Genomic DNA, 24,004 nt, shown 5'->3' on the forward strand with positions numbered 1-24,004 from the left:
CAAAAAAACAAAAAAACAAAACCCCAAAACTCAGGGTATGGAACAATATTTATAGTGTACAACCTTTGTTAAGAAAACGAGTGAAATAGGAAAGATACATGCGTTTTTTTGTTTTATTTTTAAAAAAGATTTTATTTATTTATTTGACAGAGAGAGACAGCGACAGAGGGAACACAAGCAAGGGGAGTGTGAGAGGGAGAAGCAGGCTTTCCGCTGAGCAGGGAGCCTGATGCGGGGCTTGATCCCAGAACCCTGGGATCATGACCTGAGCCGAAGGCAGACGCTTAACAGCTGAGCCACCCAGGCACCCTGATACATGCGTTTTCTATTATTTTTGAAAAGAAAGAATGGGAGGATACATAAAAAGTTAACAAAAAATGTCAATTTACAAGTGTGCCTGGGTGGCTTAGTCAGTTGAGCGTCTGCCTTTGGCTCAGGTCATAATCCCGGGGTCCTGGGATCAAGTACCACATAGGCTCCCTGCTCAGCAGGGAGTCTGCTTCTCCCTCTCCCTCTGCCTTCCCCCAGCCCCCACTTCTGCTTATGCTCTCTCTCTCTCAAATGAATAAATAAAATCTTTTTTAAAAATGTCAATTTATAGGGGTAGGAAGGAAACAGGGACAAGGATGAAAGTTATACTTCTCTGAAGTACCTGTTTTGTGGTTTACACTTAAGACCCATGTAAATGTTTCACATGATTAAAAGACCAAATTAAATAAAAATGATAAAACAATTTTGAAAAATTGTAAACAACCTGGTATCAGGTTTTTGGTATAACTCTTCAGAGAAGAAATGTTTAAAGAGCTCTTAAAATCACAGTATTTTGACAATATTGCTGTATACTTTAGGGACAAACTCCATTAAGAAATCTTAAACTGCATTCAGTGTTCTTGTTGTCAGTGTTAATATTTGTATTGTTGAGGTTTTCCTCCCAATTTTAGAAATTGTGGTAAAATACACACAACATATCTTAACCATTTTAACTGTACAGCTCAGTACTATTAAGCACAGCCGTACTGTGCAACCATCAACACCTTTCCTCTCAGGAACTTTTCATGTTACAAAACTGAAACATTATATCCTTTAAACAATGAGTCTCCACCCTCCAGCCCCCCCGCCAGCTTCTGGCAATCATTCAGCTTTCTGTCTCTATGATTCTGACTATTCTAACTTCCTCATATAAGTGAAATTATATAATAATTTGTTTTTTGTAACTTGCTTATTTCATTTAGCATAATATCCTCAAAGTTCATCTATGTTGTAGCATATTGCAGAATTTCTTTCCTTTAAAAGGCTGAATTAATATTCCATTGTGTGTGGGTACCACATCTTGCTTATCCACCATCTTATTGAAGGTTGTTTAGGTTGCTTCACCTTTTAGCTATTATGAATAACACTGCTATGAACTTGGGTATACAAATATCGCTTGATACCCTGCTTCTGCCTTCAGTCTTTTGAGTATATACCCTGAAATGGAATTACTGGATTATATGGTCATTCTATTTTTAATTCTTTTGAGGAACCAGCGTTCTGTTTTTCAAATCTACTGTACCAGTTTACATTACCACCAACAGTGCAGAAGGGTGTGGATTTTTCCACGTCCTCATTAACACTTGTTATTGTCTTTTTGTTGTTGTTGATAGAAGCCATCCTAAAGAGTGTGAGGTTTTACTTGTGTATCTTTGCAAGCCATTTCAAATCTCTGTTGGATCTAGGTGAAATAAAAATAATATTAAAAAAAACCGGCCAGTTAGCTTACATTTTCTTTTCTTTTCTTCTCCTTCTCCTTCTCTTTTCCCGCCCTTTTCTCCTTTTATTCAAACTGCATCCAGTCCTCCAATCAAGCTTTTCCATGCCCTCCTGTATTTTTTTTCATTGACCTTCCTCCCTTTCCTCTGAGCTCTTGTGTTAATACCATTTTTCACCTTAGGGTTCCCAACTACTTGCTAGTGTTTGTGTGTCTTGGTCCTGTTGTCTCAGGTTGTGTATGTTTCAGTTGCAGGACCCATGAAACTTCTACTTTTTTGATCATCTAATGCAATGATACTCTATCAAGAAGTGCTTCCTTTCAACAGTATCGTTCTTCACAAATGCTCAACTTTTAGCTTATTAACTCTCAGAACACTCAGCACGTCGTCTTTAGAATTGTAGGAACCTGTTTGCAGCAGTCATGCTTGTTCCATCCATCCTGCAGGACTATTCAATAACTCAATTAATGTTTCTTGAGTTCCTGCTATATATGGTATTCTTGATAGGCATCTGCCTTTGCAACACCCGTTGAGATGATTGGTAATATCCAGATTGGGTGAAGTCTATTTCCGCTGCAATTTGGGGGAGAGACAGGTAGTATAGGTTTTGTGTGAGTCTGATACTTGGGGATCACTTCTTCAATAGGCAGGGCATTTAGTCTCTAGCCAAAAAACAATTCCTGGATGAAATGCAGACAGTGGAACTCTGAATAACGTATATTCTGGGTTTTAACTATCATAATCAATTTATCTTGGTTGACGGGAACTGTTACGATTTTAAAACATTAAGTCCAGCGTCTTAACCACATTAGTTCCAAGGAAACTGGAATAGTAGGTCATCTGAACTCTACTTCTGACTCTCACGTTCCAAGGGGTTTGGAGGTCACCCCGAACCCCCTTCGTTACCTTGAGTACATTTCCCACTGAGCAGTGCGCCCACGCCTCTTCCACTCCTGCGTGAAGACTACAAATCCCAGCATGCAGCGCAGCCCGTCCGGGCCGTCTTCAGCCGCCCAGGCTCTTTCACGCCAGCGACTCCCGTAGGGCGCTGGGCCCGGTAGCCAGTACGCGCTGACGTCTATGCGTAGGAGTCGTATTCTTCGCGTCTCTTCCCCGCCTACTGGGTTGCCGGAGTCTGGCGGCGGGAGGTGTAAAGCGGTCTTTTTTTTACTTTCTTTTTCCCTTTCTTTCTTTTGCTTTCTTCTTTATTTTTTTTTGCGGCGGTTTGGGTGTTTTTGTTTTTTTTGAGGAACCTCTGTGGTTTAAAAGCCAGAGAGAATCTGGAAAGGGGCCGCCGCTCCTAGTCCTCCTCCTCCGAGTTTGTGACTCCGCCGTCCAAGATGGACAAAGTCTGTGCTGTTTTCGGAGGCTCCAGGGGCATTGGGAGGGCAGTGGCCCAGTTAATGGCCCAAAAAGGCTACCGACTGGCCATCGTCGCCAGAAATCTGGAAGTGGCCAGAGCCGCCGCCGGTGACCTCGGCGGTAGGTAGCGAACTGGAGTTGTCCAAGTTGTGTGGCTGCAGTCCGAGAGCCTGAAGTTTCCTCGTTTGTAAAACGAGAGGGTCTGGCCTTTTCGGCTCTGAGGTCTAGCAGTTAAGCCTCCCGCGTGAGCAGCACCCCTTCCTGAGTCTGGACACCAGTTTGGGCAGAGAACCCCTTAGCCCCCGGTTTCCCGCAGAGTGTCTCCAGCTACGCTGCCTGCCGCCAAGGGTTAAAGCTTGGCATTTTATTTGAGACTTAGTCTTGTGAGGCCCCATTAAGCGCCCCCCTCCCTGAGGCTAGTGCTAACCATGCTGCGTTGTTTTGTTTTGGTATCTGGAAGGAGGGAGACACACAGTTAATTTTTTATGCAGGGTAAGGGTTCAGTCGCGTCGCGAGGTCTCGAGGTCTCGGGCCGCGCCGCCGGCGGGAGACAGGGCTGGGCGGAAAGGAGTTAAGGCAGGAAGGGTAGGCGTGTCAGGCCTGAAACGCTCTCTGTAGTTTTGCTGAGGGCTGTTTTGGCCCCTGTGCGAATGCACAAAGTAGTGTTTCATAAACGAACTCTTTTGAGTACCAGCCGGTTTTGCGATACACTCGTTTTGGCTCTCCTACATCCATAACCATGTAATAGGTTATTAGAAGGCACAGATGCGCTTCATTCACTATCAGGGAGGCATTGGGAAGAGGCCTGGGGATGCATCTGGAGGCTGTATGTTGTAATGTTGCTATTGGTTCACTCTTAATTGTGCACGTGGGTAGGGAAAATAATAGACTGTTTAGAGAGAAAAAAACTCCACAAGTTACAGAGTAGGGAGAATTTCAGTGAATGCTTCTTGCTGCTCATATTCATTGGGATTATGTTACTGTCACAAAGGAATGAGAAAGTGATTTTCCTTATGGGGTCATCCCAAGCCATTAGTGTTTGCTGGAATAGATTAAAACTGTTGGTTGAGCTTCCAAAGGTTATTTTGAACCCAACAGGTTTTCGGATGAAAGTCAACAGTGGGTCACAGAGGATGCTTTTGGGCCTTTTATTTTCTTGAATTATGTGTCCCATAAGCGATTGGTTTTCACCTGGAGTGTGACTTCCCTGAAAGCTTACTGTTTCCAAAGGCATGAGGATGTAATTTTAGTGTTAACATACTAGGCAAGGTCAGCCAGAAAATAAGCAATTATTTAGTTTTCAAAAAAAAAAAAAATCTACATTTTAGAGTATTAAAATGATGTACTGTTGAATAGAAAATACTTTCTTTGACATGTATCCTTTTGCTATTTAAACATCTTTAAAAAGTGGGCATTTTAAAAAGGGGGAGTAACGTTTTTAGTAAAAAGTTTGTGTTTTTGGTTTTGGCATTTTTTTTCTTTTTATAGCTTCCTGCTTTGTAATGGTCAGGCTTGAATAATAGTTTTTTTGTTGTATAGGAGATCATTTAGCATTTAGCTGTGATGTTGCTGAAGAACGTGATGTTCAAAATACATTTGAAGAGATGGAAAAAAAATTAGGTCGAGTTAATTTCTTGGTAAACGCAGCTGGAATTAACAGGTTGGTCACAAATTTAAGTCCATTTCCCAAATTTTTTTTCCCCTAATGTCTTTGATTGTTATGAGTAAATATATTAACTTGCTTTACTTCTAATTGGAAGAAAATATGCATTTTTTAAAAAAATATGTATTTTAAAATTTGGTCTATCTATACAGTCTTTTCTTTTATATTGAGATATCAATAAGTACGTTCAATCAATTTTAACATTGCAGTCACACCCATATTGAGCTATAGAACTTTTACAGCGCTCCAGAAGGCTCTCTTCAGTTTCTTCCCGGTTAATACTTACTTATAGGTAACTACTATTCTGACTTCTGTCACCATTGTATAAGTTCATGAGCTTAAAGGTGTTCTTTTCTTTTTAAAACCTGAATTTAGAGCAGTATTTAGAATAGTATATTTTCTTGCTAAACAGGGCTTACTGTAATGGCAGTTGCTCAGTTCATTCAAGCTATGTTGGCTACATGGCATTACTATTAGTTAAGAATATCTGCCCCTCAACCCTGCTTCTAGTGTATCTGTTCTGGTTTATCAGTTATTTTAATGCCCCTCAAATCAAGTTTAAAATGGGACTCTGTACGTATCCTGGCTCACATATATTCCTAGTACCTACTTTCAGTTAAAATGTTATATATTTCTTGACTTTTTAAATTTGTTTTATCCCATTTTTAATTTACATGCTACTGATTTTTTTTTTTTTTTGGTAGGGATAGCCTTTTAGTAAGAACAAAAACCGAAGATATGATATCTCAGCTTCATACTAACCTCTTGGGTTCCATGCTGACTTGTAAAGTTGCCTTGAAGACTATGATTCAACAGCAGAGAGGGTCTATTGTTAATGTAGGTGAGTCTTCACCTGTGAAATTAGACTTATCTCCTAGTGCCATAAAAATATTTAATTGACTAATTTGGAGTTTATTCATGTGTGGAACTTGGATCAAATGGGTCTTTTTACTATCTGTGGAAAAAGGACTTGGTTAACCAATTAGCGGGTAAAATAGGAATCACAAATTCACATCTCTCTAGTGGTCAAGCGGATGTTAATTAATGACACCACCAGGTATTAGAAAAATACATGTGACTAAAGATGCCTAGCTTCGGTGTCCAGAGGCCATGTGAAGTGGCAGCCACTGCTTAGATCCTGTTAATTGTTGCACAGATCTGGTCTCAGTTGTGTCAGCCATTTGATTTTTTAAGAGAAATTGGACATCCTGATTTTCATGTGAAACCTATTTTTTAAAATATGGATAAGTAATTGAAAAAATTTAGATAGTGGGGACTAAAAAATGATCTCTACAGCTGTTGCATGTACCACTAATAAATCTAGTACAGAGGTTTGGGAGGAAGTTTTCTTAAGGGAATAATCTTTTCAGTTTTTTGCAATGAATGTAAGTAACCCCTGGTCTTCCGTTCATCTGACCCATGGGGCAGATAAACCATGTAGTATGTGCTTGTAGACCTTAAAATGCAGAATGACTTACATTCTCTTTCAGTTTGGTAATTTGAAAATAGCAGCATATCATCTGCCCTTTAATCTTAAGTGGTAATATCTTAAAAAGCCACAAGGGGAATGCTGCTGTGTTAAAATAAATGATCCTGTTGTTTTCAATATAGGAAATGGCTTTCCAAGCCCAAACGTAGGGTTTTTCTCTTTTGAAGATGAGAAAAGAATACTGTACTAATAAGAATTAGAACACTTTTGACATTTACCCTTAAAAATGTAAGAAATGAGTTTTCTTAAAGAAGATTAGTATATGATTAAAAAGTAAAAGATTAGTCGACCTTTGCCTTCTAATACAGCCAGGTAATGATTTTGGGTTCTCAGAAGCTGGTATACTGGCCTCTATACATCACCGGATAATGTGGGTATGTTTAACTCTAAAATATCCCCTTTTTAGTTATATTTTAAAAACCCACGTCAGTCCTTTGTATACATACAAAACTTTTAGAATTGTGCTGAGAGTAAATAAAAATAATAAAAAATCAGAGAATCTTTTTACAGAAAGGACTACTTTAAACTGCTGGAAAGTTCATTGATTATTTCAGAAGTTAACAGTTATTGACTAGATGGACAATAGTGTGTGGCGTGAACTAAAGCTTCCTATTTGGCCTTTCTTCCATGCCTATGTTTTTCTTTCTTTTTTGTGTCTTTCCGGATTTCTCTTTCTCCCAGATACCCCTTTTTCTGTCTGTTTGCATTTCTTCTGTCTGATGTTTCTTTTCTCTCTGTCTCTGCTTCACAGTTTTCTTCCTTTATCATTCACTGGCATTTAATATATAAGACAGATATTTTAATATCGAACTTGTTGATTATAATATAAAAAGTGTTTGGGATGTTTGCTTTTCCTAAAATAAAGTTACTTTTTCAAAGGTTTTGTGAAGTTTTTGATTAATTTTTATATTGTAAGTACAGGTCACTGGCGCAGGAAATCACTTCCCCCTTTCTGTTTTGCAAGACTTTATTTGCATATAGTTGGTATTTGAATTATAAATTATTCTTTCATATTCATGTAAATAGGACCACCCAAGAATCTTTAGTAGTCAGTTCAAGTTATGATATATCATTGCAGATAACTAAATTGCAATTTTACAAAAAGTTTATAATTGAAACTTTGTTAATTTAGATTGATGGGTAGTTCAAATTTAGTGAGATTTATCTTCAGATGAACAATTTTTTTTAGGTGGAAATAAATACCTCCTCATGTCTGTGTTGTAGAACCATAAAATTAATCAGCTTGTATCTGACTTTTTCTGGTTTTAACCTCTTCCTACTGGAAGCCTGTATAAATACTATAGGAGTTTCACCATGTCTGACCTACTCAAAGGTGAGAGTGGGTTTCTCTCACTTAATGGATCAGGTCTCAAGCTCCTGCCTCACATTTGAGGTTTAACATAAGCTTCTTTCAGAACCTGTTTTCTGTTTGTATCTGGAGCAGACTCAGACCTTAAGTCTTAACTAAAATGACAGTGGTTAGAATTCCTAATTTAGTAAAGGACAAGGTAAAATGGTTTGTGCCTTGTTTGTTTACTGTAAATTACCTAAATATTCAAATAACCCATTAATTGGTTTGAATTTGCTTTCATTTTATTTTTTCTAGGAAGTGTTATTGGTTTAAAAGGCAATTCTGGCCAGTCTGTGTACAGTGCAGGTAAAGGAGGACTAGTTGGATTTTCACGCGCTCTTGCTAAAGAAGTAGCAAGAAAGAAAATTAGAGTGAATGTAGTTGCACCAGGTCAGTGAAAACTTTTTTCTTTTTTTTAAAAATTGAAGTATAGTTGACATACAGTGTTATGTTGTTTCAGGTGTACAATATAGTGATTCAAAAATTAACATATATTTCAAAATGTTCGCCATGATAGGTATAGCTACCACTTGTCACTATACAAAGTTATTACAATATTACTGACTATAACCCCAATGCTGTACTTTCCACCCTATGACTTATTTATTTTATAATTGGAAGCTTGTACCCCTTAATCCTCTTAACCTATTTTGCCTATCCCTCCATCCCTCTCCCCTCTTCCAACCATCAGTTCTCTGTATTTATGAGTCTATTTCTGTTTTTATTGGTACGTTTTGTTCTTAAGATTCCATGTGCAAGTGAAATCACGTTGTCTTTTTCTCTCTTATTCATTTAGCATAATACCCTCTAGTCCATCCATGTTGTTGCCAATGGCAAGATTTCATTCTTATTTATGGTTGAGTAATATTCCATTGTATATATATCACATCTTCTTTATCCATTCATCTATTATGGATGCACATTTAGGTTGTTTCCATTTCTTGGCTATTATAAATAATACTGCATGAAACATGGGGGGCATATATTTTATGAATTAGTATTTTTGTTTTCTCTGTGTAGATACCCAGAAGTGGAGTTACTGGATCATATGGTGTTTCTATTTTTAATTTTTTGAGGAACCTCTATACTGTTTTCCAAAGTGGCTGTGCCAGTTTGCCTTCCCAGCAGTGGTGCCCAAGGGTTTCCTTTTCTTCTCATTCTTGCTAACACATGTTATTTTTTGTCTTTTAGATACTAGTCCTTCTGACTGGTGTAGGGTGCTATCTCATTGTTTTAATTTGCATTTCCTTGATAATTGTTGAGTATCTTTTTATGTATCTGTTGGCCATCTGTATGTCTTTTTTGGAAAAATGTTGATTTAGGTCTACCCATTTTTTAATGGGATTGTTTGGGTTTTTTTGGTGTTGAGTTGTATAGGTTCTTTATATATTTTGGATATTAACTCCTTATTGGTTGTATCATTTGTAAATATCTTCTCCCATTCAGTAGATTGCCTTTGATTTTTTTTCCTGTGCAAAAGCTTTTTAGTTTGATGTGTCCTAATAGTTTATTTTTCCTTTTGTTTTCCTTGCCTGAGGAGATAGATCGAGAAAAATATTACTAAGACTAACGTCCAAGATATGACTGTCTATGTTTTCTTTTAGGAGTTTTATGGTTTCAGATCTCACATGTACATCTTTAATCCATTTTTAGTTTTTTTTTTAGTGTATGATGTAAGAAACCAGGCCAGTTTCATTCTTTTGCTGTCAGTTTTCTTAACACCATTTATTGAAGAGACTTTCTTTTCTTCATTACATATTTTTGTTACCTTTGTCATAAATTAATTGACCATATAAGAGTAGGCTTATTTCTGAGCTATCCATTCTGTTCCATTGATCTATATGTCTGTTTTTGTGCCAGTACCATACAGCTTTGATTACTATAGCTTTATAATGCCATGTGGAATCTGGGATTGTGATACCTCCAGCTTCATTCTTCTTTCTCAAAATTGTTCTGGCTCGGGGTGCCTGGCTGGGTCAGTTGGTAAAGTGTGTGACTCTTGATGGTGGCGTTATGAGTTCAGCCCCACATTGGGTGCAGAGATTACTTAAATGATGGATAATTTTGGCTATTTGGCGTCTTTTGTGATTCCATATAAATTTTAGGATTCTTTGTTCTAGTTCTGTGAAAAATTGCTATTAGTATTTTGATAGTGATTACTGTGGGTAGTATGGATATTTTAACAGTTTTTCTAACCACAAGCATGGAATATCTTTCCAATTTTGTGTCATCTTCAGTTTCTTCATCAGTGTCTTAGAGGGTTCAGTGTATAGGTCTTTCACCTCCTTGGTTAAGCTTATTCCTATGTATTTTATCCTTTTTGGTATAATTGTAAATGGTTTTTTTTTTTTAAATATCTCTTTCTTCTAGTTCATTATTAGTGTATAGAAATGCAACAGATTTCTGTATTGGTTTTGTATCCTGCAACTTTACTGAATTATTACTTCTAATAGATTTCTGGTGGACTCTTTAGGGTGATATATATGTGTGTATATATATGTGTGCATGTATGGTATCATGTCATTTGCAAAGAGTGACAGTTTTACTTTTTTCTTTTTAAATAATTTATGTACACGATGGCTTTGTATAATAATAGCAGAGATTGTTCCTGTGTTTGTAAGTATATCAGCATCATCAAGCACTTCTGAGTATCAGAATAGGAACATGGAATCGTCACTGTAACTAAATTCTTGAGCAGTGAAATGTGTGAGGGCATGACTATGTCTTGAGGACATAAGTGGCTATACCAGCCCACACTGCCAGTCTCTGCAGTACCCTCATGGAGGAGGCCAAGAGTAATGCTAGGCTGTTTTGTTTGTGTAAACCACATTGCATTCCCCCCCCCCCAAATTTTTTTTTAAAGATTTTATTTACTTAATTTGACAGAGAGACAGCCAGCGAGAGAGGGAACACAGCAGGGGGAGTGGGAGAGGAAGAAGCAGGCTCCCAGAGGAGCATGGGGCTCGATCCCAGGACCCTGGGATCATGCCCTGAGCCAAAGGCAGACGCTTAACGACTGAGCCACCCAGGTGCCCCTTTTTTTCCAAATTTTAGAGCAAGGGGGAGAGAGGGAAAGAGAATGAATCTTAAGCAGGCTCCACATGTGGAGTCTGATGCGGGGCGTGATCTCATGAGCCTGAGATCATGACCTGTGCCAAAATCAAGTTAACCAACTGAGCCACCCAGGCGCCCCACATTGTGTTTTCTAGTAAATGATTACTTTCAAACTGAAACCACAATAGAAACTTCTCATTTAAAAATCAGTTATAAATTAAGAACTCCTAAAAGTTGAATGTAAGAATTTCAAGTTGGGTGGGGGGTTGGGTATTGGTAACGTATGTGTTAGTTGAACTTCAAATTGTATACTTTTGGAGAACTATTTCCATTTTAAGTGCCCGTCTCTCTTCTTGGAATGTTCCATTCAGTATTGCTCACTGGGATACATTTGCTAATTAATTTAGACTTGGTCAGTGTCAAAGCAGAGCTTTCCAAGTAATGTGTATATTACCTAAATATATTTCTTCAGTTTGTCTTATGAAAAACAATACTTCTGTATATTTAAAATATTTGAAAAGGTCTATAATATAGTATGCTTTTAATAACAGTATAGACCAGAGGAAATAATCAAACAAGGCTGTATATGTGATGTCATTTGCATATTTCACGAAGCAATCATGCAATAACCAACCTACTGATTTCCCCAGAAAGTGTGTATTTAGACAGAAAAATATTTGCCAGGGGTCACATAATGTTTGTTTTCAAAATAGACAAGATGCCTTTCACTGGACCTCATTGTACCCTAGAGAGCTATCAGGATTCATGTTAGAATTTCAACACAAAGAAAAATTTGAAGGATAAAAAGGTATTTACACAGACTCGGGAGGAAGAAGCATCTTTTTAGAAGTCCGTCTATGAAGTAGCAAGATCTTAACAGTGCTTTTATCTGTAGCTGTCTCTTTAACGAGTGAATGGGGGCTCTGAGACTCATCGTGTGATGGCATGGGAGGAAGAAAGTAGTAGGACATGGTAACAGAAATGAGACTGAATACTCTGGCACCAAAAGGTACTATTACATATGCAGGAGGCACCGCTTAGAGAAACTAAGGTTTCTAAAACCAGACATATGTTGGAGTGGCCAACGATGAAGATGACTGTTTAATAAATGTGGCTGTTTAATCATTTTCAAAATAGTAGAAGTCACAGTGGAAAGCTTACAGTTAGAGCTAGCCTCCTGGAGGAAACCTATGAGAAGCATTTGTCTTCTTGTTAAAGATGTGAGAAAAACCAGGCCAGCAGAGATGCAATTCACTTCTAATACAAATCAAGTTTGATTTGGGCTAAGTGCACAGAAATCGGAGACTTCTCAAGGAGATCAGTATGATGTTATTGTGTACCTGTTCCTTTTATTGTGCTTACTTTGGGCATTCCTCATGGCTTGAAAATACTGATGGATTAAATGGGGTGCAAAGCCAATTCACTTGATCTGTTAGTTACAGGTAATTGGAAAATATTAAAACTGATTAGAATTATAGTGTAGCTTGCTAAAGGCTAAAGAAATTTTCTAAATCTTAACTAATGCTAAGGCTTTTAAAATAAATTCAAATATACAACTTAACAGCTGGTTTGTCGGTCTTCAAATTAATTGCCTTAAATTTTAAACACGTTCTTTCCACTCAGTAGCCATCTGTACTCAAGAACACAGTGCATTCTACAAATCACTTAAGTCCCGTTTTAAAATTTCCTTCTTCAACTTAAATTTTCACAGTGTGCTAGGTAATCTGTAAGACAGAGGGAAAGAGGGGTGAAGTGTGAGTGTGTTGATATAATCTTCAAGACAGAGTTATAAAACCAACCTCCATTTAGACCAAAATAAAAACATGGAATTATAAGGGAAAACTTTTGCCAAAGCTCATCTTGAAAAGGTTAAGTTGCTCAGTTTGGGAAAGGGGCCATGTTTTATTTATTTATTTTTGTTAATTTTTTGAAAAGATTATATAGAGAGAGCGAGTGTGTGTAGAGGGAGGAGGAGTGGAAGTTTAGTCCACAGAATAATAGAAGCAGTTGAAATTTCTTTTTTAAAAGATTTTATTTATTTATTTGAGAGAGAGAGAGAGAGCACAAGAGCCCGGTGAGGGGCAGAGGGAGAAGCAGACTCCCCGCTGAGCAGGGAGCCCGATGTGAGACTCGATCCTAGGAGCCCAGGATCATGACCGGATCCGAAGGCAGTTGCTTAACCGACTGAGCCACCCAGGCACCCCTATAGTTTCAGTTCATCAAATATTTTATCTCTCATATTCAATATTTTCTAATCAGTAAGATTTATCCATGACTAGAAATTTATTTTATATTTGAATATCAAAGCTTAGTAACTAACCGATCTTTAAACAATCATTAGGCAGTGAATAATAGCCTAATTTGTTATTTTCCCCATTTCTTGCTTTTCCTGTTATGATTTGCTTCTTAACTACTTTCCTTTTTTTTTTTTTTTTGTTTAACATTTTTATTTATTTATTTGACAGAGATAGAGACAGACAGTGAGAGAGGGAACACAAGCAGGGGGAGTGGGAGAGGAAGAAGCAGGCTCATAGTGGAGGAGCCTGATGCGGGGCTCGATCCCATGACGCCGGGATCATGCCCTGAGCCGAAGGCAGACGCTTAACCGCTGTGCCACCCAGGTGCCCCTCTTAACTGCTTTCCTTAACTGGAAACTCCATTTGAAGGTGATCAGGAAGACTGACATACGAAGAAACATATTTGTTAATTCTGAGGCTTGTCAGTTCTATTAAGAGATCTGTTTGAAATTACTACCTAAAATAAAGTAATCCATACAATCAATTTAATTATTCTATTTCAACCTGCACTTTGCTTCTGACCAATAAAGCATATTCATACTATGAATCCTGCTAAATATTTATGGCCAACATAATAAAGGTCACCCTATGAAACGGCCACATTTTTAGCAATAGATTTTTTTCTGTACTACAAATTGTACTGAAAAGTAAGCTCTTTAAGAAAGGCTATACAAACATACTTCCATAACACTCCTAAAACTTCCCTTTGTATACAAACTGGATTCCCCACTATTTAGCTTGTTGCCTTGACAACTGATTCACTCTGACAAAATTAAGCATTCCTTCTTCAATGTTTCCATAACATCATGTATGTTCCTCTACTTTACATCCATCATACAGCTTTGTAATTATTTGTTTATATACCTGTCCTTCTCACAGTACTTAGCTCCTTGTAGCAGAAATACCTTACTCATTTTTTATAATTTTGGGACCCTTGTATATAGGAGACACTCCAGGAAATCTGAATTATTGTGAGTTAGAAACGTGTATTACCCTTAAATCATCCAATTCTTAAATCATTATGAACTAGAATTAACTCTTCATCACCCACACTACTGCAGTCCCTTAACAGAGGGAAGCAAATACATGAAGCCCCAAATCACAAATAATTTATTGTGTATATGGCTAAACTAGGCTAACACTAGAATCAATCAGGTTGCATAGGTATACACAAACAGAAAGCAGTATCAAAATGACAGTAGTCAAGTTTTGGATTATTTGTTTTCTTTTTTTCTAAAATGGTCGTATCTAAATCACAGTCATTTATCAAATGTTCATGGATTTGGAATGCTTGAATTTAGCTAGTCTCTGTCACTGAACAGTGAACCGAGCTGAAGGCACATAACAGAGCACAAAGGTTATCAGGATGCTTTGATATTTCCCTAATCCCTGCTAGTTTAGCACCAATCCCTTTGCCCCTACCCCTTCTCTCTCTCTCTCTCTCGCTCTCTCCCTGTCTCACTCACTCTTGAATAAATAAAAATAAAAAATACAGTAGTCTTTAAAAAAGTAAAAACTATAATGGATACATTACTTTAAAAAAATGTGTTCTCAATAGATAATACAAACATGGTGCAAAATTCAGAAGTACAAAAAGGCATAGATTGAAAAGTAAGTCTTCTCTCCCCAAATCATCTAGCTTCTTTCCTCAAAAGCAATTACTGTTAACTAGTGTCTTTGGCATTTCATACACAAGCCAATAAAATGTGTGTGTGTATACATATAATATATAAATATATGTCTATTTATGTGAATGTATAAATATATGTCTATTTATATGAATATATAAATATGTATGTAAAAAGAAAATGCAAGTTGTATCATACTATTCAGTGTTCTGTATCTTTTTTATTCATAATGCAATATATCTTGGAGTTGATTCCATATTATTCGATATAGAACTGCTTTACTTTTTAAAATAACAGCTTTATGAAAATACAACTCACATATCATACAATTCAACCATTTGAAGTGTACAATTGAGTGGTTTTAGTATAGTTGCAGAATTGTTCTGTCATTACCACATTACATTTTAGAACATTTTCATCATCCCAAAAGAAACCTGTAGCCTTCAGCATTCAACTCCCCATTTCCCTCCAATCTCCCCAGCTGCTGGCAACTACTAATCTACTTTATGTCTCTGTAGATTTCCCTATTCTGGGACAGTTCATATAAACCAAATCATACAATATGTGGTCTTATGTGACTGCTGTGTTACTTTTGATGGCTGAATTAAAAGACAGTAATGCCTGTCTTATGGGTGTACCATAATTGATTTAACCTGTTGCCTCTTGATGGGCAGTTAGGTTGCTTCTGATCTTTTGCCATTACAACTAATAATGCAGTGACAATACTGGTATGTAATTTATTTTTTTGTGTGTGTATGAATATAATGAGTGTAATTCAGGGAATGAACCTGCCAAGACTCAAAGGGAATATGCATTTTAAATTTTGACAAATAGTATAGCATTGTATTTATTTCTGTAGGGTACCTTAAGTGTCCACCCCTCCCCCCTTCTTAAGTTGAAGATCTTTTATGCTTACTACTTGGAGAAAACCTTGTTGACAAATGTTTGTGTAAGCTTGGCAGGTACTCAACACAGGTATTATTCTGGGTCCTCTTACGTGCTCTTTGGTGTGGAATTGATTTTTCACGCTGCTTCCCTGTATACTTTTACTAACATAATATTAAGATATACGAATTTGTTCCAGTTAAAATCTTGGTCTAGTTTTTGGCAACAGCCTTGTTTTTTCTCCTTTAAAAAAATAGTGTCTGGGGTTATTTTAATTCTTTCTATATAGCAGAGCATCAAAACCTGAGCCAGTAGATGTATCAAATAGTATACATTCTGTAATTGTTAATATTGGTTATAGGCCAAAATCCTGGTGTCTTATTTAAATATATGGTCTGTGTTGTATATAAAAGCTTTCAAAACTAAAATAGTGATCAACTAATGTGGAAATGAGATGCTGTTTATATAGCTAGCCAAAAAAAAAATGGATAAAAGAAATACATTTTCTCTAGAATTTATCAAATATAAATTCTCATTGGACAAGAACCGTGTACTTTTATGTGGGAGAGTGTATCTGTACCTTTTTTATTTTTATTATTATTTTTTTTAGAGAGGGAGAGAGTAGGGGTGGGACAGAGGGAAAGGGAGACAGAGAACCTTAAGCAGGCTCCACACCCAGTGCGGAGCCTGACACAGGGCTTGATCTCAGGACACTGAGATCATGACCTGAGCCGAAATCAAGAGTCAGATGCTTATCTGATTGAGCCACCCAGGCGCTCCTATCTGTACCTTTTTTAAAAAGATATACTGAGTCATGTACGTGGAACTAAAGTAGAAGTAGCCTTGTTCTAAGTCGAGTGCATGTCATTTTAGTTATTTGTTTGTTGGTTTAAGGAGTGATAACTTCGTTTCCAGCTTGAAGCCTCCAATTGTCCAACAAGTGATCAATAACATCATTTGTTAGACAGTGGCACCTACTGGTAGTTACTAATTTTCATAACCCAGCTTGAAAGGCATTGTAAATACATATGTAATAAAGTGAGTGGGAGAGCAAAATTTCCAGAATTTTATAAATAAAGTGACAGAATGATACGGAAGAGAGTTCTCTGGGGCCAAGGAGAGAGCACAAACTGGAGAGCAATACAAGCACAGAAATGAGTATGTGAAATGGTTAAGGACTGTTAATATCTCTGCTCAGGTTCTGTGATATGTGGATAGAGAATCCAAAAGGCTGTTTATATGCAGTGACCTGGGTTGTGAATATATAAATGAGGATCCCATGGTTTATGAGCTATAGCATAAAATGATACTGAAATTTGGTAGAGCCCGGAGTCATTAGAGATTAGCTTCACATTTTTTATCTGATTTCTGAGAAATTTGGTAAAGATTTACATGAGTTTTTAAAAGCTGCAGATAGATTTTTAGGGTAGTAAAATTATTTTGTATGATGCTGTAATGGTGGATACATTATATGTTTGTCAAAACATGGAACTATACCAGCCAAAGGGTGAATGCTATTGTAAACTATGGACTTTACTTAATAATGTATCCATACTGGACCATCAAATGTACCACCCTAAGGCAAGCTATAAATAATTGGGGAAAATAAGGGCAATGTGATAAGGGAGTATATTGGAGCCCCCTCTACTTTATGCTCAGTCTAAATCTGCTCTAAAAATAAGTCTGTTGATTAAAAAACTGCTGATAATGATGAAAGAAAGGCTCTTGAGTCTTTGGATATGTTCTCGGTCTCCATATCAAACATCATAATCAAAGAGGAAAAGCCAGTATTGGTGAATTAATCCCTTCCTTTCAACTTGGCCTCCGATGCCCACTTTATTTTAGTCTTTCTGTCTAGCGTTTAGGGTTAGCTAGCAGGTGTCTCATGAGGATTGTCATTATAACTCTCCATTCACAGACCTGGGGAGAGTCTGTGGCAGACTTCCCCTTGTGAAATAACACCCTTATCTTCCAGGCTTGAGGGGTAGAGGGAGAGTCTTCATGTGAGGTGGGTGCCTGAACATCATGATTACAGTTCTGGACTTCTTGCAATCATCGCTGGATTCAGATGGGACCTCTTTCTCCTTCTCAAATTTGACCTAACATGGACACAGACTATATGGCAGGGCTGAATCTAGACTGTAATGTTGAACAAGACCTTATCAAAAGCTTCAAGATATTAGCCTTTATTCCATGTGTTTGGCTTACTTGGTTGTTTTTGGAAGACTATAATCTGTCCTCATGGCCTATATCTGTGTGGCATAAGATTTCTTTCCATCTCACTGGAATTGTTCTTGTCTCACGGTCTAAATCTCTCTTCCTGTCCAAGGTTTGCCTTTCTGTACCTCACGCTGTGTTCTAGGTCTGCCTTTTTTCCCAAGGCGGAAATTCCTCCAAAGGCCTCTCACAAATTGTGTGGCCTTACTCTGTCTCTTAAAGGACAAACACGTAAGAACTGACATCCACCCAGAAGCTGGGTAAATCTGTTTCTTTCTGCACAGAATGAATAAAAACCTAGATTAGCATCAGTGCTTCCTGAATTGGAGCTATTTTAATTATCCACCCAGCTACCAACGTAGAAACTGAGGGTCCTTGTAGGGGAGCTCACTTTCCTAATCTTCAAGGAAAGTTGTCATTTATGAGGCATACTTTTCCGCTTCGAATCATAGTTTTGTAGAGCTAAAAAACATCTCAGGGATCCATCATTTTCAATCTACTTCACTTATTTTATGATACAGAAACAATCATACAGTTTTAGGTGGTACATGACTGTGCTTGGATCATAGCTTTGATAGTATTAGCAGAGCGGGGAACCAGAATCCAGTTTAATGTGTCCTAACCCAGTGGTCTTTTTATCAAAAAATGCTGCTTTTGAGAAAAAGTCACCAGAACCAGAAAAAGCTCACCAGAAGTTGAGCCTGGAATTTGTTAACTCATCCTTACAAGGTCTTTCTTGCAAAACATTTTTACTATAGTTTTTTGGAAAAATTTAAAAAAATGATTTATTTACTTTAGAGACAGAGAGAGAGAAAGAGCTGGGGGAAGGGTAGAGGGAGAAAGAGAATCTCAAGGAGACTCCCTGCTGAGCGAGGAGACTGATGGGGGCTTGACCCCACGACCCTGAGATCATGACCTGAACTGATATCAAGAGTTGGACACTCAACTGACTGAGCCACCCAGCTGCCCCGAGTTTTTTCTTTTTTCTTTTTAATTAAAACACATTATTGATTTTCTGCTGAGGGTGTTGAGGGTTAGTGGGGAAATATTTTATGCCAATTTTGCCAGAATTCAAAACAACCTTAGAATAAAGTAAGTGTATCATGAACTCCTTGAGAAGATAATGTGATCTTTAAATGTTAACATTCGTAATTTTAATTCATCAGCTTTTTGAACATGTGGGATGATTTTTTTTTTCCTAATACACTCTGAGGTATTTTTGAAAATAAGTGTGTCCAAAGACATAAAACTGGATATCAGGAAGTCCCATGATAGTGCTTTTTAAGGTAATTGGATTGCCTATTGATTATTATGACTCATCACTTGTAGATGAGGTTTCATTTACAGTTGACTTGAAATTCTGCAGAGGCTGGTTATCTAGTATGGTATTAGCTGTGTCAGCTACTTCTCTTTATTCTTGCATTCCTCTGGCCATCTCATTGTTCTTAAAGATGAAAGGGATTAAGTAAATGGGGTGGACTTTTTAAATAAATGCGGTGAGATTTAATGGCAGAGGAGGTCATACTTCACAATGTAATCTCACAATGAAATACACAAATAATGTAACATTATTTTTTTATTCCAGGTCCTCATTATAGACAGTATTGTGCATCTTTTTTAGTAACTGTGCATCTTTTTCAATAACTTTTTATTTGAATATCAAAATAATATACATATATTGTAGACAATTTGGAAAGTACAGACGAGTACGGAGAAGAAAGTAAAAATCATCACTTGTAAAGCTAGTATTTACTGATAGTCATTGTTGATATTTTGGTGGTTTTAGTCCTTAGTATGTATGTTTTTTGTTTTCTTTTTATATGCAAATACTATTTTCTTTTAAATGTCCTCCATAGCATTGTTTTTTAATAGCTGCATATTGTTCTGCAGTATGGCTATACCATGATTTCTTTAAATAGTTCCTTTTTGAAAGACATTCAGCTTGTTTCTAGTTTTTCCCTAAGAAAGCTGTCACTGTTGTAGGGTTCACAATAGAAAAATCCATGATTATTTCTCGTAAGACTTTTTAGAAACTGTTTAAATATTTTAAGTGAAACCAAAGGCAAAGAAAAATTAAATAACATAGTATTACATAATAAACCAGTGACTTAATGTTAATTCTTTCTTTTGTTTTTTTTTAATTAGAGAGAGAGAGAGAGCGCGTGCGCCCGCGCGTGCGTGCGCACAAACGGGGAGTGGCAGGCAGAGGGAAAAGCAGGCTCCCTGCTGAGCCAGGAGCCAGATGTGGGACTCGATCCCAGGATCTTAGCATCATGACCTGAGCCAAAGGCAGCCGTAATCGGCTGAGCCACCCAGGCGTGCCATCCTAATGTTAATTCTTAATATAGTGTTGAATTCACATTTATCGTGATACTTTAAATGACAGTGTATTTAGGTTGATTTACAGTTTGAATAACAAATGATTTAATTTTAACATAAGCCAGTCTGAAAACTGGTTTTTTTTTTTGAAAACTATTCTTGAGGTTGCACATTAAACTTTCACTTCACATGTCTGACTTTTTGTCTATGTGTTTTTCATGACCTTAAAATAAAAAAATCTCTTGTTAATTTCATGAGGACTAATTATTTGCTCTCTTTTTAAAAGTTTAAATGAGTAGTGTACAGTATACTGATTTTGTAAGTTGAGTATTTTATTGGTAATATGTATTTGTCTCAGACTAATCTCACAAGATTTTCTTAATTTATAGTTCTGGCATATATCTATAATATGAATCATTTAGAATTGGTTGTTTAATGTATTATGTCGTACTTTATACAACAGAACCGTGTACTTTAGAAAACTTACTCTTTGAACTTCATTTCATTTACCAATGCCACATTAAATTTTGAGTTTTCAGTATGTACTTGCATCAGAATAGGATCATTCTATGGGATTTTTTTCTTATATGACTATCGGAAATACTGGTCTTTCTGATCATCAGCTATCTTAGCTATAGCAAACAAAGCTAATTTTTGTCAGAACTGCCAAATCAGTTCACGTGACCACTTTTCTTCCCTCTAACCCTATTACCCCTCTACCTCCAATCAAGTGAAAATTACTTCTTTGTGGTACTTTGTTAACCAGATGACCTTTTATTATATTTAGGGATAGTTTCTTCCATAAATTACAGGTTTCCTAAGGAATGGAATTTTTATTCATGTTTGTATCTACCACTTACATTGTGCTAGGAGTTGGGCCAAATATTTGGGAGTCAAATGTTTTGGTGTTCAGTAAATGTTCATTGAGTTAAACTGAATAAAAATGTAGACTTGGGGGGCACCTGGGTGGCACAGTCATTAAGCATCTGCCTTCGGCTCAGGGCGTGATCCCGGCGTTCTGGGATCGAGCCCTGTATCAAGTTTCTCCGCTAGGAGCCTGCTTCTTCCTCTCCCACTCCCCCTGCTTGTGTTCCCTCTCTTGCTGGCTGTCTCTCTCTTTCAAATAAATAAATAAATAAATAAAATCTTAAAAAAAAATGTAGACTTGGTTACTTGATTGCTAGCAGAACTCTATATTTCCTAAACAAGTTTGTTGTTAATCTCAAATTTTTTTCTCAAATTTATTTTTATTTAAAATTGAGCAGATGGTTTACTGTCTACCCTTTTCAACTAAATAAACATTTCTCTTTTAGGATTTGTTCACACAGATATGACGAAAGACTTGAAAGAAGAACACTTAAAGAAAAATATCCCTCTTGGGAGGTTTGGAGAACCTATTGATGTGGCACATGCGGTTGTGTTTCTTTTAGAATCACCATATATTACAGGGCATGTTTTGGTGGTGGATGGGGGATTACAACTTGTGATCTAATTTACAGATTATTCAGTTATGGTGATTATACTCAAGGGCACACTTTGGCTATTGATTTGACAGTCATGCCTACATGGGTGACATTTGCTAATCAGACCTAGTGATGCTACAAATATTGATTTCTATCTTTATATGAATATACCTGAAAAGAGGAATGTGTGACCAGTTGTGTTTTCTAAGTGGTATGTACCTTACAGGCTGTAGCAATTTTAGTATATAGACATTTGCAAGTGATATAAACAGACACTTTTTAAATTTATATATTTTGTCTCAAAAGTGGCAAAAATTATGTAATCTAATTGGCATGAATTATTTCAGTGTATCAGTCAAAATTCTCTAGAAGTTAACATTTGGACGATTGCTAAGATAGGAGTATTTATGGCATTGTTTAGTTGTCAGTACTTTAGCAGTCTTGCCAGTTAAACATTGTATTCCTTTTCCGTATGCATTTGCAGATCAATTTTTATACAGGTTGAAAAAAAATTATCAGATTATTTGCCATGAATTGAGAGTCTGATTTCTTTGAGTGCATTATTCCTGATTAAGCAGCTGGGCAAACTAATTTACAAATACAAGTGCAGTATAGTTGACCCATTCTATAGAAATTCTCAAAGATGGTGAGGATTAACCCTTAAGGTTTTAATATCTGGTATAGGAATGAGCTGAGTTCTTATGAGCTTAAGAAGTAGAAGTAGTTTTTTGCGTGGTGTTTAACCTGCAAAACACTCAGTTTAGCAAACTACTTAAAAATAGGATAACAAATACTGACATTTTAAAAATTAAGAGTATTTTGTATGAATGAATATAATATGATTTTACCCTAAAACTTCAGAAATACTTAATTACTAATGAACAGTCATAAATGATAAATATGCAGTAACAATGAATAAGATGTCTTCATAAGGGACAGTTAAAGCATTACTTTTTAGGAGAAAATATCTGCCTGAGAATAGAGGTAAAGACACAAACTGAATGTAACAACAGATCAGGCAACATTTATTTTGCGTTGAACTCTTTTGTGGGGTATATAATAATGTGATATTTTAAATAATGTGGATAATGTCACTGGATTCATGTTGATTTTTATTTATCATTTCAGAATATCTTTTAAATATTTACTGCATTTTAAAAAGTCATCTTTTTACAGTTTTATTGGGGCTGAACATTATTTTATGTAAACATTTAATTTTATATTGCAAGTCAGTGCAGAGGTGTGAAGAGGATATACTAAATAGATGCAATGTGATAAAGGTAATAAAAAATAAAATAAAAGGTAATAAAGTAAGATCTAAATTTTACTTCAAGCTTCCTGATTCCTTAAAAGTTATTTTGAATTTATCTTCAAAATAATCTTTACTTAGAGAAGTCTATTTAAGAGGTGAGAAAGTTATCAAGTGTGAGTAAAATGAGTATTATTAATCAAACTGTTTACTAAATGCAAGCATGGTAATATATAGGATTTATCAGGCATTAACAGTTCCAGACACATAAAAGAAATGGAGCAGTTGGGGTGGTTTCAAATGTTGTAGCTGATACTTTTAAGGTAGGAGAGTCTATGGAGACAAGAGTAGGCCATTTTTCTAATGCTGCCTCACCTGCACGCCTTTAGCTACCTTCATAACAGCCTCCTCAGGTTTGAATTTCCTTCTCTGGATACCTCATCTTCTGAAATCATCAGTGAGGATGATTTGACTGGTGATTAGAAAGAAAGCAATATATTTCACTGTATTAATGACATTAAGCTACAGACAGGTTTAACCTTTAAGTGTGTATATATTTATACTTTAAGAAATAAAACCTTTTTAACTGATACACCTCCCTCGGCCAGGCCATATCAAAGTAGTAAAATATAGGAAGACATTTTGAAATAGGTAAAATAAGCCCTCACTGTTCCACTCCAGGTGAATTCACTTACTCCCACTGACCTGGTAGGATTTGCAATTTTATACTTGCATCCTATTGCTCAGATTGATGGGCAGCTGTTGTGTATGTTCAGCCATTCAGGAACTTCAGTGATTTCTCAACAACTTGACATACAGTTGACTTTTGAACAACATGGGTTTGAGCTGTGTGGGTCCACTTATGTGCAGATATTTTATAGTACAGTATTGTAAATGTATTTTATGATATTCTCAATATTTTCTCTAGCTTTATTGTGAGAATACAGAATATAATATGTATAGCTTACAAAAAATGTGTTCACTGTCTATTTATGCTATTGGTAAGGCTTCCAGTCAAGAGTAGGTTATTAATGGTTAAATTCTTGGGTGTCAAAGTTATAGGTGGATTTTAGACTGTGCAGGTGATCAGTGCCTTGTTCAAGGGTAACTGTATTCAAATTATTTAATAATTAAGTTTCTTTTATATTTCTTTTATCTTTCTACTACATTGTAAGCTCCTGAGGGTAGAGACCATACTATGCTTTCATTCATTTACCTAATGAACTCAAATATTGGTTGAATGCCTGCGAAATATGTGGTACTTCTTTTGATAGCCCCC

The 24,004-nt window shown here is 36.5% G+C and overlaps 1 protein-coding gene across 4 annotated transcripts in view; it reads left to right on the forward strand.

The window, feature by feature from the left end:
• Window positions 1-2,836: 2,836 nt before the first annotated feature.
• Window positions 2,837-24,004, forward strand: part of CBR4 (carbonyl reductase 4) — a 133,928-nt gene continuing 112,760 nt past the window's right edge. For 2 of the 4 annotated variants that reach the window (XM_034661398.1, XM_034661397.1), the window contains exons 1-4: window positions 2,837-3,230; window positions 4,650-4,770; window positions 5,478-5,614; window positions 7,869-8,003. In XM_034661398.1, coding sequence (XP_034517289.1) covers window positions 3,089-3,230; window positions 4,650-4,770; window positions 5,478-5,614; window positions 7,869-8,003 — 535 coding nt within the window. In that variant the 5' untranslated portion in view covers window positions 2,837-3,088. Of the gene's footprint in view, window positions 3,231-4,649; window positions 4,771-5,477; window positions 5,615-7,868; window positions 8,004-21,326; window positions 22,794-24,004 lie in introns of those variants that run through there. The other 2 variants (XM_002918184.4, XM_034661396.1) reach the window with 2 other exon arrangements.

Source organism: Ailuropoda melanoleuca, chromosome 5, assembly GCF_002007445.2.
Source record: "Ailuropoda melanoleuca isolate Jingjing chromosome 5, ASM200744v2, whole genome shotgun sequence".
NCBI lineage: Eukaryota > Metazoa > Chordata > Mammalia > Carnivora > Ursidae > Ailuropoda > Ailuropoda melanoleuca.